Source organism: Beta vulgaris, chromosome 4 (assembly GCF_026745355.1).
Source record: "Beta vulgaris subsp. vulgaris cultivar EL10 chromosome 4, EL10.2, whole genome shotgun sequence".
Classification (NCBI taxonomy): domain Eukaryota; kingdom Viridiplantae; phylum Streptophyta; class Magnoliopsida; order Caryophyllales; family Amaranthaceae; genus Beta; species Beta vulgaris.
The window spans coordinates 11,292,099-11,307,028 of record NC_079205.1 but is presented as its reverse complement, the minus strand read 5'-3'; the positions used below and the strand labels follow the sequence as shown (position 1 = coordinate 11,307,028).

The window sequence follows — 14,930 nt, the reverse complement described above, 5'->3', positions numbered from 1 at the left end:
AGGAAACAACCTAACAAAAGAATTTGGTGCTACTACATAGAATTTCCCACTAACAATTGACAATTTTTTCTTTGACTTCACAAGAAGAACTTGGTTTGAAAAGATGATGGCTTGCTCGATATTTGGGCCTTGTAATGCAATATGGTAGGCAGGGTGTTTGTTGAAAAGTAATGAGACAAATACTTAAAGTTTGACATATTTTTTTTGTTGTTGTGTGCAGGTATTTGTTCTGTCAAGTTCCAAATATGAGCATAGGTCTAGCTGATTAGGAGGTGGTGTAATGTAAGTTTGGGGTGAAGGAATTACTCTAGTTGATAAAGACATCTCCCACTTATAAGTATCACTAGCCAACCACTCAATTAAATCCCAACAGTAATCAGAAGATTGGAATAAAAATCCTCCATTAGACATAGATTCTACCACCATCCTAGTTTCTTCATTTAACCCCTCATAAATCACTAGACGCATATCCCATAGTTCAATTCCATGATTAGGACCAATAAAATCACCAAGTCTATGATAGTATTTCCAGAATACTTCATTCTCGTATTGAGGAAAAGAAAAAATTGCTCTAGAATTACTAGCATATATATGGGATTCACATAACATATGAGATAATTCAAGAGAACTCATGCAAAAATTGGGAGGATTTTGATATGATGCATCAAAACTGTAAACATGAGAATCCCAAGAATTATGACTATGTTACTTAGCAAAAGAATTATCCCCGTCATAAAAAAAGCATGACTTCATGATACAGAAAAGTTATTCAGAAAATTTAAAAAATATTCACAAAAGGAAAAAAATAGTATTCACAAAAGGAAAAAAATATATACGGTTTAATCTCACCAACAATAAAAACTAAATAGAACAAACTATCTCCCCGACAACGGCGTCAAAATTTGATAGGTTGTAGCGCACCCAATAAAAATAGATAACCTCACTTACACCCTACCTACGTAGTTAGGTAAGTCAGGATCGATTCCATAGAGAGAAAGTTGGTCTATGATTAGCCCTTAAATAATGGTAAGACTAAAGAAGATTAGTATCAAGAATAATGGTGGAATAAACTATGCTAAATCAATATCAAAATAAAAGACTCTAGAGTTAAGTATCCCTACTAGCAATAATTAATACAATAATACTTACTACCCCAAACTAATTAATTTAATATTCACAAGGAAAAGTACACCCTATAACATACCTTAAACATCTCCCGAGTATCTATGGCTTCCCTAATATGCACTCACGCCTACTCCCGTGAAATCATGCAAATTAAAGACATTAAACACAACACTCTAACTTCCTAACAATCCATTCCACCTACTCCCATGGAGAACTTTATGCCCTTAATTGAAATATTCAAATCCGTCAAAATCCAACTTCCGTTCTTATTAAGACAATGAAATCATAACAATACTAGTTACCCCTAACCTAGTATTGGAAGATGCACAATCAATTAAGCAATTAATCTGGAAATTTAAAGGTATAATCATGAATTAATTCACACTAGGGTTAAACTTAACCATAGATTATAAACTACGAAAGTATAATTGAAATAGATAAATATATAGAAGAATAATAAAACATCATAATAGAAAACAATGAGAATTGAAGAAGAAAAGAGATACTTGAATTAATGGAAGAAATGTGGAGTATTGAAGAACAATGTAGATTTATAAGTTTCTCTCTCTAATAACCTAAGTATAAACTAATAATGATGATATAATAATTAAAAACCTAAAAATAAGGTTTAAAGTACAATTTATAAGCTAAAATTAATATAAACAAACATGAGTTAGGTCATGCGGAAGAAACGACATTACAGTAGGTTGCACGGGCAAGAAACATATTTCGCAGGCGTGCAGGGCCATGCATGGTCGAACGAAATCTCGCTTGGTCGTGCGAGCAAGGAAGAAACATGGCTTTTGGTTGCAGGTGGCACGCTCGAGCATAAATTCGCACGGGCGTGCGAGTAAGGCAGTGACTTCAGCTCAACTTTGAACCGCTATAACTTTTGATCCAGAGCTTTGTTTTGCACATGTAATATATTGTTGGAAAGCAGCTGAAGTCTAGATTCCAACCCAATTAGAATTACCTTATTATCATTCTTGTATAAAAAGTTATTGGTAAAATGATGCAGATGTGTCATATTTAGCACAAGTACACAAAGTCGTGTGTATCTTCTTCACTCTAAATCCGTTTTGGGCACATGATATATCGTGTTGAAGGTCATCTACATGTAGTAATCTTTATGTCCTCAAATAAGAGTCCAAATTACTCGAGATTACATCAAAATACCAAACAACCCGTGAAAGCATCGTAACTTATGAAAAGGGACCTAAATATGTATAAATGAAATGTAAATGCTCTAATGCTACAGGACTCTACATTTCTTCCATTAATTCAAGAATATCTTTTCTTCTTCTCTTCTCCTTGTTTTCTATTATGATGTTTTATTATTCTATATTAAGTGGCCTATTGCAGCAGTTTTGGCTGCGCAGCAATTAAGGTGCAGCAATAGGTAATTAATATGTTGCTGCGGTTTTTAATCGCAACAATATTGGAACATATTGCTGCGGTTTCTGGGTAAAACCGCGGCAATATATGAATTTTATTTTAAAAAAAGTATAACGTATTGCTGCGGTTTTGGCTAGAAACTGCAGCAATATCTTGGTCTATTGATGCAGTTGTTGCCCAAAATCGCAGCAATAGGTCCTGGTACAAGTAAAAAAAAAAATTTTTTTGCATTTCATAATTAAATTTCAAAAAGTAAATCCATACTCAACCCCCAGATGTATAGAAAATGAACCTGATATTGATAATAATACTGTAAAGCAAAAATACTCAACCACAAATTTCCAAGAGGTAAATAATGCTGTAAAGTGTAAATCATACTCAACCCCCAAATATATTACAAATGAGCCTAATGATACTGATAAATATGACTAAATGACTAAATGATTTAAGAGTACAATCCGTATTGTTTAAATCAATGTCTTCAAAATAGTCATCATCAACTTTGTAAGCCCTAGGAGGATATATGACATTGTAGATCATATATCATCATATTCCAAAAATCAAAATATAGACGATAACCATCTATTGTTGTATTGACATCTTCAACATAAGCCCAAACTTCATTGCTTCTATTGATATGAACGTGAACATACTCGACACATCGTGGAAATATAGACGCCCTCCACGAAATAGTGTTAAAACCATAGATTCCACATCAAGAAAATTCGAATAGTCAATTTTAGTGGGCCATTTTTCCTTTCGAATATGGGATTTTATAATATTTTGTGGAGGACATGGTATTGGTTTTGAGGCGGAGGAGGAAGTTGGCATGACAGTACAAATTGAAAGCACGGAAATGAGTAGTGTTGATGAATGAAAATTCGGTACTATTTATACTTAAAGAGAGCTCTCTAAAATGTAATTAATTTCGGCATTTTTTTTTAATTTCAATAGTTGATTGGCCGAAATTAAGGTTGATTGACAATTAACATAAATCATCCTTGATTGATATTTTGATTTCATTACCATATATGGAGTATATAGGAAAAAACGGATGTACATAACATTAGAAAAGAAAAAATTTCTGACAATTAGTAACATAATTGGAGATTTTAGAATCCGAACTTGCCTTTTTTATTCCACAATTTAAGCCAATCATCAATAATTACCTCAAATCACCCCTAATTACCGAAAACTTTTAAAATTTCGGATGCCACATAAGCAATCCTACGTGGATGCTCTAGAATTGCTCGGTGATTGTGAGCTTGACACGTAGGATTTAGGATTTTGCTTTAGATAATGATATTGATGATTAAAATTTTCTTTATCATTCTTGTACCTTACAACATTGTAATAATTTCCAATAATAAGTTAACCTTTGTCCCGTTCGCTAAAAAGTAAGTCATCTCTTGATTATTTCCTGAATAAGTCAACCTTCAGTACTTATTAATTTTAAACAAGTTAAATAATCCGACTTTTTTCTTTCTTTTTTGTAATTTTTAATTTCTTTTTGTTTTCTCTCTCATTCCTTTGAAGAGTTACACATATCATATTAAGCGGTTAAATTAGTTAATAACAGACATGGACTTGTTAAAAACATATTAGTATTAAAGGTTGACTTATTCAAGGATAATCAAAAGGTAGACTTATTTTATCGCCTCCTCTCTGCTCCTTTTTTCTCTCTTCTCTCTCCTTTCCCATAAAACCCTAATTTTTCAACCTAGGGGTTACCACCACCCTTTTGGACGGTGGTAAGCCCTTTTTCTTGTTTTATTACTAGCTTTTTATGTTTATGTTTCCAATAAATCTCAGTCTCTCTCTAATGGAGAGTTTTTCTACCCATATATTGGGTTATGTCTACCCATATATTGGGTTTTATCTCTCTCCATGTGAGAGTTTAGAGAATTTGTTTTTGGGTTTTTGTGTATTTCAAGATGTTGATTTGTTGATCGAAATTTGTGCGGAGTTGCAACAGATGTCAAGACTTCCTTTACAATCACTTGAATTGAATTCGGTTCTACTTCAAAACTACAAAAGATCGATAGACGCCCTTGCAGAAGGCTGCATCAGACAGCGATGTGAAAGACAAGGGTTTTCAGAAGTATTAGATCTACTCAACGACCGGGTTTTATCATATTAGAATTGTATTTATTTCATTTGATATGTATTTGTTTAGTTTTGATTTTTATTGTAGATGTCGTATGACTTTGAATCAATAAATTAATGTTAATTTCAAAAAAAAAAAAAAAATAGACTTGTTTTTAGCGAATGTCTTGAAGGTTCAATTATTCTTGACAATTTTTCCTACAAAATTTGTTATATTCTTTAATTATTCATGAATTATAAACCATTTAATAATTTTTTCTTCACCATGATTCCTCATTGTTTCCAAAATTATGACCATATACTCCCTTAAGTATGTCATAAAATACCCGTTGTCATCAATGACTGGTAAATGTTAACTCATCAATCATTACATTAATCTTCTATTTCACATTAAAATAAAATGGCATCGCCACACTACTAACATTATTATCTACAAAAGCACCCAACTCTGCTAAAAACAATATTTAACATACATACGGGTGTACAATGAGCATAATATAGTAGCCAAAGGATATTTTTACTCACTTAGAGCTTTCATTATGTTTATTTTCCCAAATAAAGGACTATTAGTCTTGGACTTACTGTGCACATGGTACACCTGAATATACAATGAGTGTACTCCTACTGGAATTTGTTCAGAAATGGTAGGAGTAACATTTTATTTGCTTACTTGACACCATGATTAATCAACACGAGTATAGTCGACCACAAAAGATATATAACATACACAAAAACTCCCGTAAATTTTAACCAGCATATGTATTTATCCATGTTTGTTTTTTCGACAAAATTATTTTACATACATTGATTAGGGTTGTTCAAAGTGCGGTCTGAACCGCGCCAAATCGTTTTTTCGCGATTTGTGTTGGTTTGCAATTTTAAAATTGTGGTTCTGTTTGCGGTTTGAGTTGGGTTTGATTTTTGTAAATTGAAACCGCATCATATATCGCAAATTTTTATGATTAAAGAAAAGTTTTATTTGTTTTGGTTAAGGGTGTGGTGATATCTACGTGCCTCTTTTTTTTTAACAGAGTGTTTATGGTTAGATATGTCTTCTAACTTCGTCTGCCAATCGGAGCTTGTGAATTGGGAAGTTTGTTTTATTTTATTTCGACTCTTTATATCTATTATCTAGTTTTAAGAGAATTATGTTTTCGTTTATTAGCAACTTTGTACCAATTTTTTTAATTCTTAGATTGCGAAAACCATATCGGACAAAAAATATGGTTAACAACAAATCGCATCGCACCAAACCATTTTCCGTGATCCAATTGGGATTAGTTTAAACAAAAATGTGGTGCAATTTAAATTGAAAAAATATTAAACCGTATATTTGCTGTTTAATTTGGGTTACATTTCAAACCGCACCAAGCTACCCACCAAACCCAAGAACAATCTTAATATTGATAAATCAATACCCAAGATTTGAGAGAGTTGCTAAATAAATGTACAAATTACAATTTCACGCAAAAGTAATTTTTTTCTGCAGTCTACTCCCACACATTATTATTTTTTATTTCTTTAGGCAAAAGAAAAGAAAAAAAACATAGAGAAGAAGAAGTTTGTAAATTGTAACCCTAGCTCTCCAAATTCCAATCCCTAGAATTTGCTGCGATTACAAGAGAATACATCTCTCTTTACGGAGTACAAATTGCAGAATTCAGATTTCATTCCAGTTTTTTTTCTATCTAAAAAGGTTCGATTTCAAATTTCGTATTTGCAACATCAATTCAAGTTACTCTTCGAGGACAGAAATTGAAGGATTTTTTCGACGATACATTGTAAGTTCTAAGATTTAAAGTTTGTAGTTTAGCATCGAATATTTGAGTAAGAATCTATTTAATTTTATTTAACTATATGCGAGCTCAAATTTTTTTAAAAAATCCAGAATTTGGGGTTTCAGTTGAACCCACTGAAACCTGCTTGGATACGCCATTATCTGCTTGAATCTCTTTTTTTTCTATAATGATGATGAAATGGGTTGTGTAAAATGCGAGATTTGTGACATATGCTGTTTGATTTTTCTCTGGTTCAGATTACTGAATTGCATTTTTATTAGAGATCAATTTGTATGAGTGAATAAGTCGGTGAATTTATCGAAGGCGAATCGAAATTTGCATTTGGGAAGTTTGAGTGGTTCCTTGATATGTGAGGGGTAGTGGAGATTAAGGCAATGAGAGGTGAATTTGTGGGTTTGGAGATACAATGACCCTGAAGTCATTGGGACTACGTACTGGAAGTTATGGATCGCTGCAACTACAACAGTCGAATGGTGTATTGCAGAATCACACATCCTATGTCTTCCCACGGAAGTCGTCGAAAGTGCTACTTTCAAGTTACAGGGAGAAGGAAAGGGAAAGGTGCATTCCATTTATTTGCAGATACTTGTGTCGGGGGAAAGTTGGAATGGTGATACTGGTTGTCTTTGCTCTGCTGGTTTTTGCTTCAGGATTCTTTACTGTTAACAAAGGTTGGTTAATCTCGCCCTTATCGCCTGTAATTCTTCTTCAGCAATACAGCTATTTAGGGAGTTTGAGTGTAGATTTGACTGTTTTTTCATTAGCCGAAACTGGTACAGTATGCAAGCTGTTTGTGTATATTGAATTTTTTTTGTCACATTCTTTCTTGAAGTGTTGCTCTAATGTTACTGAAACCTATCCATACATGACCTCCAATTATATCTTTCCAAATCGTCCACACTAACAATCTACCCGTCTTCTCCAAAAGGTGATTTTAGTAAATAACCAAATATAATAATTGGACTTAAGCGTAAAGTTGGTAATTTTTCCTGGATTTCCGCCTCCTGGAGCCCAGCTATCATATCCCCGCAAAATAAAGCGCCTTAAATACTAGTTCACTAACCTTGAGTTATGTGTTTCTATTAATAGGATAGTACTGAAGGATTGAAGGATGATTGTTTTTTTAACATTTTTGAAGGTGATAGTTATCACAGCTTCTCTATTTACTCTTTCTTTCATGCTTCTTTTTGGGGACTTTTCTGTGTTTGACTATCTGAAGTTCATACAACGTAGTTGACTATGTCATTCTTTTTAATCTTTTGATTTCGAGTGATTGACATTATTTCAATCTTTTGATGTCAATAACCTAGGTGCTTTTTTGCATTCTCTGTGTAGAAACGACAGGAAGTAATAATAGAAATATCCTTGAAGTTCTTCAAAATTCAAAAGCTCGTGGAAGAACTGTTATTGGTTCCATATCTTCAGGTCCTACTGCAAAGGACTTCACAAAGATCGCACAGACAAATCGGAATCAGACCACTGGAAACTCTCCTGCTCTTGTACCTCCTATGCTTCACCCATGCAAAAACTTCACATTTTCCCCTCCTCCTCCGCCGAATACTAAACGGTTCGGGCCAAGACGTAAGTCTTATGAAACTATTACATGTTAGCTATCTTGATCTTGCATATAAGTGGGAAAGGGAGTCTTCTAATATTTTTGTTGACCATGTATTAATTGAACCTATGTGGTCTATTTTGTGATCCTCTTTAAAAATCCAAATATATGTGTACTCCTTCCTACAATCAATGAAATTTCTTTCTCTTCTTCACATATCAATTGCGACGTAGTGAATTTATAGAGAAAAGTCGCCGGGGAATTCCAGAGTGCCAAAAGCAGAACATATCTTTTGGTCTTCATAGAGGATTGAAGGAATCAAAGCTTTCTAATTGAAAACTAGAGAAAAAAAATTCAACTTTAACACTTTCCTGAGATAGGAGGTAATGGAGATAAAAGGAAGGAAGGGAAAGCGAGGGGAACAAGTTTCCTCGTTTGCTTAAGGGATTGGGGGAAGGAAGGGGAGGGAGAGGGAAGGATCAATTTTCCCTCCCTCTTTAATAAATATCATCCTTTCTGAATGGGAGATATTTGGAGAAAAACAGAGCTCCATCTTCCCCCTCCCTTTCTTTCCCCTCCCCTTCCTCCTCCATCCTTCCTTTCCTTGTCGTCCTATATTCTATCCAAACAAAGTGGAAAAGATTTTTTAAAAAAAATAATTGGATTGTAGCACATAAGCCATCAGAATTCTGAATTGTCATCTCAATATCTTTCCTATTTTGTATATTTTTCCATAGTTGTGTCTATTGCACAGTATGGTTGATATTACTTCTTTGCTTCCTTTTCTGCATTAGCGTGCCGAGTATGTTATCTGTCAAATGAGCAGGCTGCAGCAAGTATGCCACGTGTACCATCAGCTTCTCCAGTGCTTCAGAATTTGACTTTTGTGCATGAGGAGGACCCTACTAAAAGTGAAACTCGTGGAGGTTCTGACTTCGGTGGATATCCTTCTTTGAAGCAGAGGACTGATGCCTTTGATATAAAAGATTCGATGACTGTTCACTGTGGGTAAGTGCTGGCCGTCTGATATTATACAGAGCATGTCATCATATTCATGTCAATGGTATCAAACATAGATTACTAAAGATGTGGTTTCTGGTGCTGCTTAAATTGTATAATGGTTGTCGATTAGATGATAATATGGCTTATGTATATATGATGATATGCTCCTTTGTCAGGTTTGTGAAAGGTAGTAGCCCTGGTCGCGGAAGTGGATTTGATATTGATGAAGACGATCTTTCCGAGTTGAACAAGTATCATGATGTCATAGTTGCATCCGCAATATTTGGTATTTTAAATGCATATAAACTGCTCTGTGATTTGTCACAATGCTCTTTATCGTTCTGACATCCTTGATTTATGATTTGCAGGAAACTATGATGTTATTCAAGAACCAATAAATATTAGCGAGAGTGCAAAAAGGCATGTTCCGTTTTATATGTTCATTGACGAAGAAACAGAAAATTACATGAAAAATAAGAGTGTTTTGACAAGCAGCAAGTTGGTGGGCCTGTGGAGAATCATTGTTGTCCGCAATATTCCATACAATGATGCAAGGCGCAATGGAAAGGTAGAGCATGCTAAATTGTCTTCTTACTTGTTAATCTGGTAGAATACCTGAAAATTGCTTTGGTGAATGTACCTTGTAACAATTGAAGAGACTTTTAAGTGATGTTAAAAATTAAGCCTATGCACAATTACACTTGCACAAGAATAGGTTGCCAACTAGCTGTTTCTCAGCATGCCAATGGTAGGATTTTAGCCCCAGAAAGGCTGGATTTATGGTGCTATGTCCAAGTCGGAATGTAAATGCGGTCCTCTTAAATCTTAATGCACACCTTGTTTCAATCAATCTATTCCTTTTGAAGTTATTGCCCTTCTATATGTGGGGGTAAATATTTCTCTTCAAACGAGCTCTTTGTACTGCTGATTAAACATTGTTGAAGTCTTGACTACCCATCTATAGAGTAAGTGTTGAGTTAGTCAACCCATTTAAGTTGTGTATGATTGCAAAATCAAATTTCAAGTAATTGTAACATTTTACCTGATCATGATCTGGTTTATTATTGTAACAAGGGATTGACAAATGAATTTTTGAATTACTGGGGTATTGAGAAGTTGATAATTCTCTCTCCATCCCAGAATAAATTGCATACATTGCTATATTGGATGTCCCAAAAGAAGTTGCATCTAGGGATGACAGCAAGTTGGTAGTACATCAGGCAGCATGAAGCCTAACCCCGTGGGCTATGCCTAGGCTATGAATATTTTTGGAGGGCAGCAAAGCATAACTTGCTGGCCCATGGACTGGCTCCATTGCTAAGCACACAATTTTAAAGAATTGCATAAGTTTGAGTTGTTGCCAACTTTGTTACTCGGAGTCGAGTACATGTCTAAGTGTCGGGCTCATTTCTATTATGAAAATTGTCTATGATTTTCACCCAAAAATGAAGTCTCGAAGTACCATATCCATGTCGAAGTATCGAGGATCCGACACGAGTACTTAAGATAAAAGTAAGAGTCCAAGTTCCATAAGTTGCCAATTTTAATTATAATCAGGATTGATGTAATCTCACACCTCCCTTCGGTGGAATTAATCTGGCTGTGGGAGTTGTTGACATTTATTTACCTAGTGGTAATGGATTATGAGTTGGGATGAATGCATTTGGCTATTCGAGTACTTGGTATCTGGTAGCCATTTCAAACTTATGGCTGTATGGGTGAATAAATAGCTGTCTTATTTGCTCATTTTTTGCTACTATTGTGTATATAGAGTAAGGTCTTATAAATTTGAGACAGTATTGGTTTGAACTAACAAGGCAGGCCTTTTGATATCCTCTTTCGAGCATCCATTGTCAGAACAAAATTTGACATGCTCTTGGTAATGAAGCCAATGCCATTTAGAAGGATTGGGTTGATTTTCTATGTAAACATTGGATTCAAAGAAAGACTTTGCAGAAATGTAGTTGCTGCATGGATCTCTTCGTTGAGTATGATTTCACCATATATTTTGGTAGTTTAGCTTGCACTTTTCTATCGTCCTATAATTATATTAACTTATACCAGAATGGAAATTAAAAGAGGAATATCTCGACCACTTAGTCGATCAGATATTTTAGGCTCAATATGTAAATTCCATTATAATGTAAAAAAGTTTGCTTTAGCTATAGTCTGGTGCTGTTTGTTAAAATGTCTTCCTCATGTTAAACTTGTTGGTGCCTTCTGCCTTTCCCTTTCCAGTTTTCCTTCCTTTCTTTTGTTTGTTTGGCTATGGAGGGAGTATGGTGCATGAGCAGGGCTAACAGTATAGTTGGAGAATATGTATTCTATTATTTCAAATTAAGAATCTTGTTGATTAATGTTTTTTGCCAGGTTCCTAAGCTTCTATTGCACAGACTTTTTCCTAATGTCCGATATTCTATTTGGATTGATGGAAAACTTAAGCTTGTTCGAGATCCTTATCAAGTTCTTGAAAGGTAATTGCATCTGCAAACTCAGACTTGCTTTGTGTCCACTTCATTTTCGTTATGATGACAAAGTATACAAGTTTTATTTGGTAACACTATGCTTTTACTGACGCTGAGAACTAATGCTTGGACTTAGAAGGAGGGATTGATAGATTAAGGAGGTGAGGTAATGAAGACATAATTTTATGTGCTATGCAATTGCAGCTGAACGCCGCCAATAAATTTGTGAAACTTCCTGAACTTGAGAAATGTACAAACTGATTCCAAAATAATGGGGTGGTGGACTATGTGCCATTCTTCATCTTGGAGCATCATATGCGTGATTCAAGTAATTAGACTTCTTGATTTTAGATATTTCAGATTCCACCCTGAAGCCTTGCCAATTATACCTCAAGGATAGCAAAAACAAGCAAGTGTAGTTTGATAGTTCTGTCTTGAGTTTGCGACATTAGAAAGATTTTATCTGGTGGTAGAATGCTTTCATTATATCCGTCAGTTGGTGCAGTTCCATTGGCAATGATGATTATTTTTACACAAGTGACCTGGTTAGGTGAATAATATTATGTCACTTTATTGACTGAACTAGTTTCCTCCCATATTTGATAGTATTGCTTTCTCTGGCTTGATTGGAAGCGTAATGCTTTTGCTTGAAGAAAGAAAGAGTTTTTTTTGCTCATGTAATATTGGTATATATTATTTTTCTGGTGCGGAGGAATAATAGTACATAGTCAATGGGGATATCCCTTCAAGGCTTCAATTATAAGACATGATTGGTAATTTCCTCGTTTACTGGAGATGATAGATCTTTAGATGCTTAACATGGTTGCATTCTCAGTTAGCCTAATCTCCTTGTGATTTGCGACAATGTCTGGACAAAAAAAACTTATTTGTTTGAAATAGAAGACTGGGCTTTTTTTTGTTTGTCATCCATTCATCTGTGGATCCGAGCAAGATTTTACTCATCTGCTACAGTATACATCTACAGACCCCTTATCTATATGCACTTCCAATTCTCTCAACAAATAACGCTAAGAATCCGATGCATGCTCTTCTTCCATCACTAGGAGAATGTATACCCCTTTGCCTCATCTTGGTATCTCATACTTTTCAGTCAAATGTGGTATTGTCAGGTTCTTGTGGCGTGAGAATGCAACGTTTGCCATTTCAAGGCACTATACAAGATTTGACGTCTTTGTAGAAGCTGAGGCAAATAAAGCTGGTGGGAAGTATGACAATGCCTCTATTGATGACCAGATTAATTTTTATCGTAATGAGGGTTTGACTCCATATTCAGAGGCAAAGCTGCCAATTACTAGTGGTATGTCAATTGTTATAGTTATGATGTTTATAAAAGGTTCCTTTCCTCTTTTTCTATTGTTTGGGGAAAGCAGTGAATTACTTGATGATTGATAATTTGCAGATGTTCCTGAGGGTTGTGTGATTTTGAGAGAACATATTCCAATTACAAACTTATTTACCTGCTTGTGGTTCAATGAAGTAGATCGTTTCACTTCTAGAGATCAGTTGAGCTTTTCCACTGTCCGGGATAAAATAATGTCGAAAGTTAGCTGGAGTATTAACATGTTCCTTGATTGTGAAAGACGAAATTTTGTCATACAGGTAATGATGTCATAACATAAGATCTCATGTGTTTTCTCCCTGTGACCACTATATAATTCCTTGGTTCAAGTGTGCTTTTTTTTGAAAGAAAACCAATGTTAAAAGTGAAAATACTAATCAGGTAAGTATCTTTTTGATGATGCGAGTTTTACCAGCACCTTACTGCTTTTTTTATGGGAAATGTTACTGTGTTAGATTTGAGATTTGTGTTTGGAGACTGTCAAAGAGCAGGCTAGTTTCATATGGATCTAACAAAATGATCATATTGCAGACGTACCATAGAGAGTTATTGGAGCACATGCCCCCTCCGCGACCTCCTAGACTCATTGTACGTCGACAGCCACCTATACGAACATCACCAACAATACGTAGAGAAATGGGGAGGAAAATTCCTTCCAAGCGTGCAAGAGAGAGAAGATCTGGTTCAAGGCGTCGTCGCAGAGTTGTTGCAGGTAGCAGGAATATCAACTTTCACTAAGGATTCCCCTATATCTCTCTTGCTTCCCCCCCTATTTCTTTTTTTTTTTTTATCTTGGCCCACTTTTTCATATAACCAGGTTGAAAATGAAAATTTTGCCACTTTTAAGCCATTACAGCAAAGATTCATCAACAGTACAGAACCAGACATACTGCTTGTAGGACAGATAGGAACGAAAGAAAATATCCAAAAGAGAACATATTTGTTTTATGGATTTGTTTATATTGAATTCATTTTTTTCCCAATTGTTTGTAAATACCTACTAATGAAATTATTTCATACAAGTTTTTTGTTAAGCATTTTTTAACTTGACCTGATGGGAAATGGCACTGCAAGTCTGTAACGAGCTTTAGTGGCTTGGCCGATGCCTCGCCGATCGAGTCTAACTCTCGTCTCTTAACAGTAAAGCACTGCCATTCATCTGCTGGCTGTCTGGAGGCCAGTATTCCGGAGTGAAGGCTTCTCATATGAGACCTCAATTTATGTAGACTTTTTTTTTTAGAGGAAAATTCATCTAGACTTAACCACAAGAACATATATCTGTAAGTAGGTTTTCTCTATGCATCTCTTCCTATTTTTTTTTTTGTCTTTTAGAGAGATTTACAATTTATTAATATCAACATTATCCCATTGTCTCTAAAGAAAGGTTACGTTAGTGGCGTGATAGGGCTCATATAGGATCTATCAGGCATATTGATATTTAAAAACTCTACAATGGTACCATGAATCTTAAAAGCTCTACAAGGATCTATGTCACGCGACCCTTTTACCTCAAATAGTAAATAAAACAGTCTCTTTGCAGTCTAACTATACATTCTATGGTAATTAAAATGGTTAAAAAGTCAATATCAATTTGTTAGTCTATTGGTTTTTGGTATATATGGGATTTAATTTTTATTGTAAGTTCCATTTTTTAGGAAATTATTTTTATGTATTTCTAGAAAATGGACTTAATGTGTTTGGTTTACATTAAGGAGGGTTGACGGTTGAGTGAATAGATTCCCAAATTTTGTGGAATTTCAGTTTTCGAGGGATTTTGATTATCCCCATTTGCTCCACTTTCGGTCAACCAAATAACTATCCAAACTAGAAAATCATGGGAATTTCTATGGCTTAGATAATTAACCATATACCAAACAACCACTAAGTATTAAATTGTAGAATTACGACCAATTACGACATGGTACTAGGTCTCATTATAAGTCTTGAAAGCATAGATATTTGATCTTCAACTATGCTTTTGTTAATTTTGTTATAATATGAAATACGCTAATTTTTTTGTGTGCAAATTTTTATGTTTAGATTGGTAAATTATGCATTACAGTGTGTTATACTCCATGCTTTTCTTTTTAATCTAAACAATTTCCTTATTAATCCGTTTTTTA

General features: G+C 34.6%; 1 protein-coding gene across 2 annotated transcripts; it reads left to right on the top strand.

Annotated features, from left to right (window-relative positions):
* Positions 1–6,023: 6,023 nt before the first annotated feature.
* Positions 6,024–13,841, top strand: LOC104907715 (hypothetical protein). Of its 2 annotated transcripts, XM_010696684.4 has the most exons (10): positions 6,039–6,407; positions 6,662–7,096; positions 7,761–8,006; positions 8,775–8,988; positions 9,159–9,268; positions 9,351–9,550; positions 11,353–11,456; positions 12,578–12,765; positions 12,868–13,067; positions 13,339–13,841. In XM_010696684.4, exons 2-10 carry the CDS (start codon positions 6,832–6,834, stop codon positions 13,543–13,545), a joined length of 1,734 nt encoding a protein of 577 aa, XP_010694986.2. In that variant the 5' UTR covers positions 6,039–6,407; positions 6,662–6,831; the 3' UTR covers positions 13,546–13,841. The 2 variants fall into 2 exon arrangements, with proteins under 2 accessions (XP_048498740.1, XP_010694986.2); XM_048642783.2 differs by lacking the exon at positions 12,868–13,067 and having other exon boundaries at positions 6,024–6,407; positions 13,339–13,482.
* Positions 13,842–14,930: the final 1,089 nt, after the last annotated feature.

Coding starts and splice junctions, on each gene's coding strand:
- LOC104907715 (XM_010696684.4), top strand. CDS start 6,832: ATGACCCTGAAGTCATTGGGACTACGTACTGGAAGTTATGGATCGCTG. Junction 7,097..7,760: donor ATTCTTTACTGTTAACAAAG/GTTGGTTAATCT, acceptor TTCTCTGTGTAG/AAACGACAGGAAGTAATAAT. Junction 13,068..13,338: donor GACGAAATTTTGTCATACAG/GTAATGATGTCA, acceptor ATCATATTGCAG/ACGTACCATAGAGAGTTATT.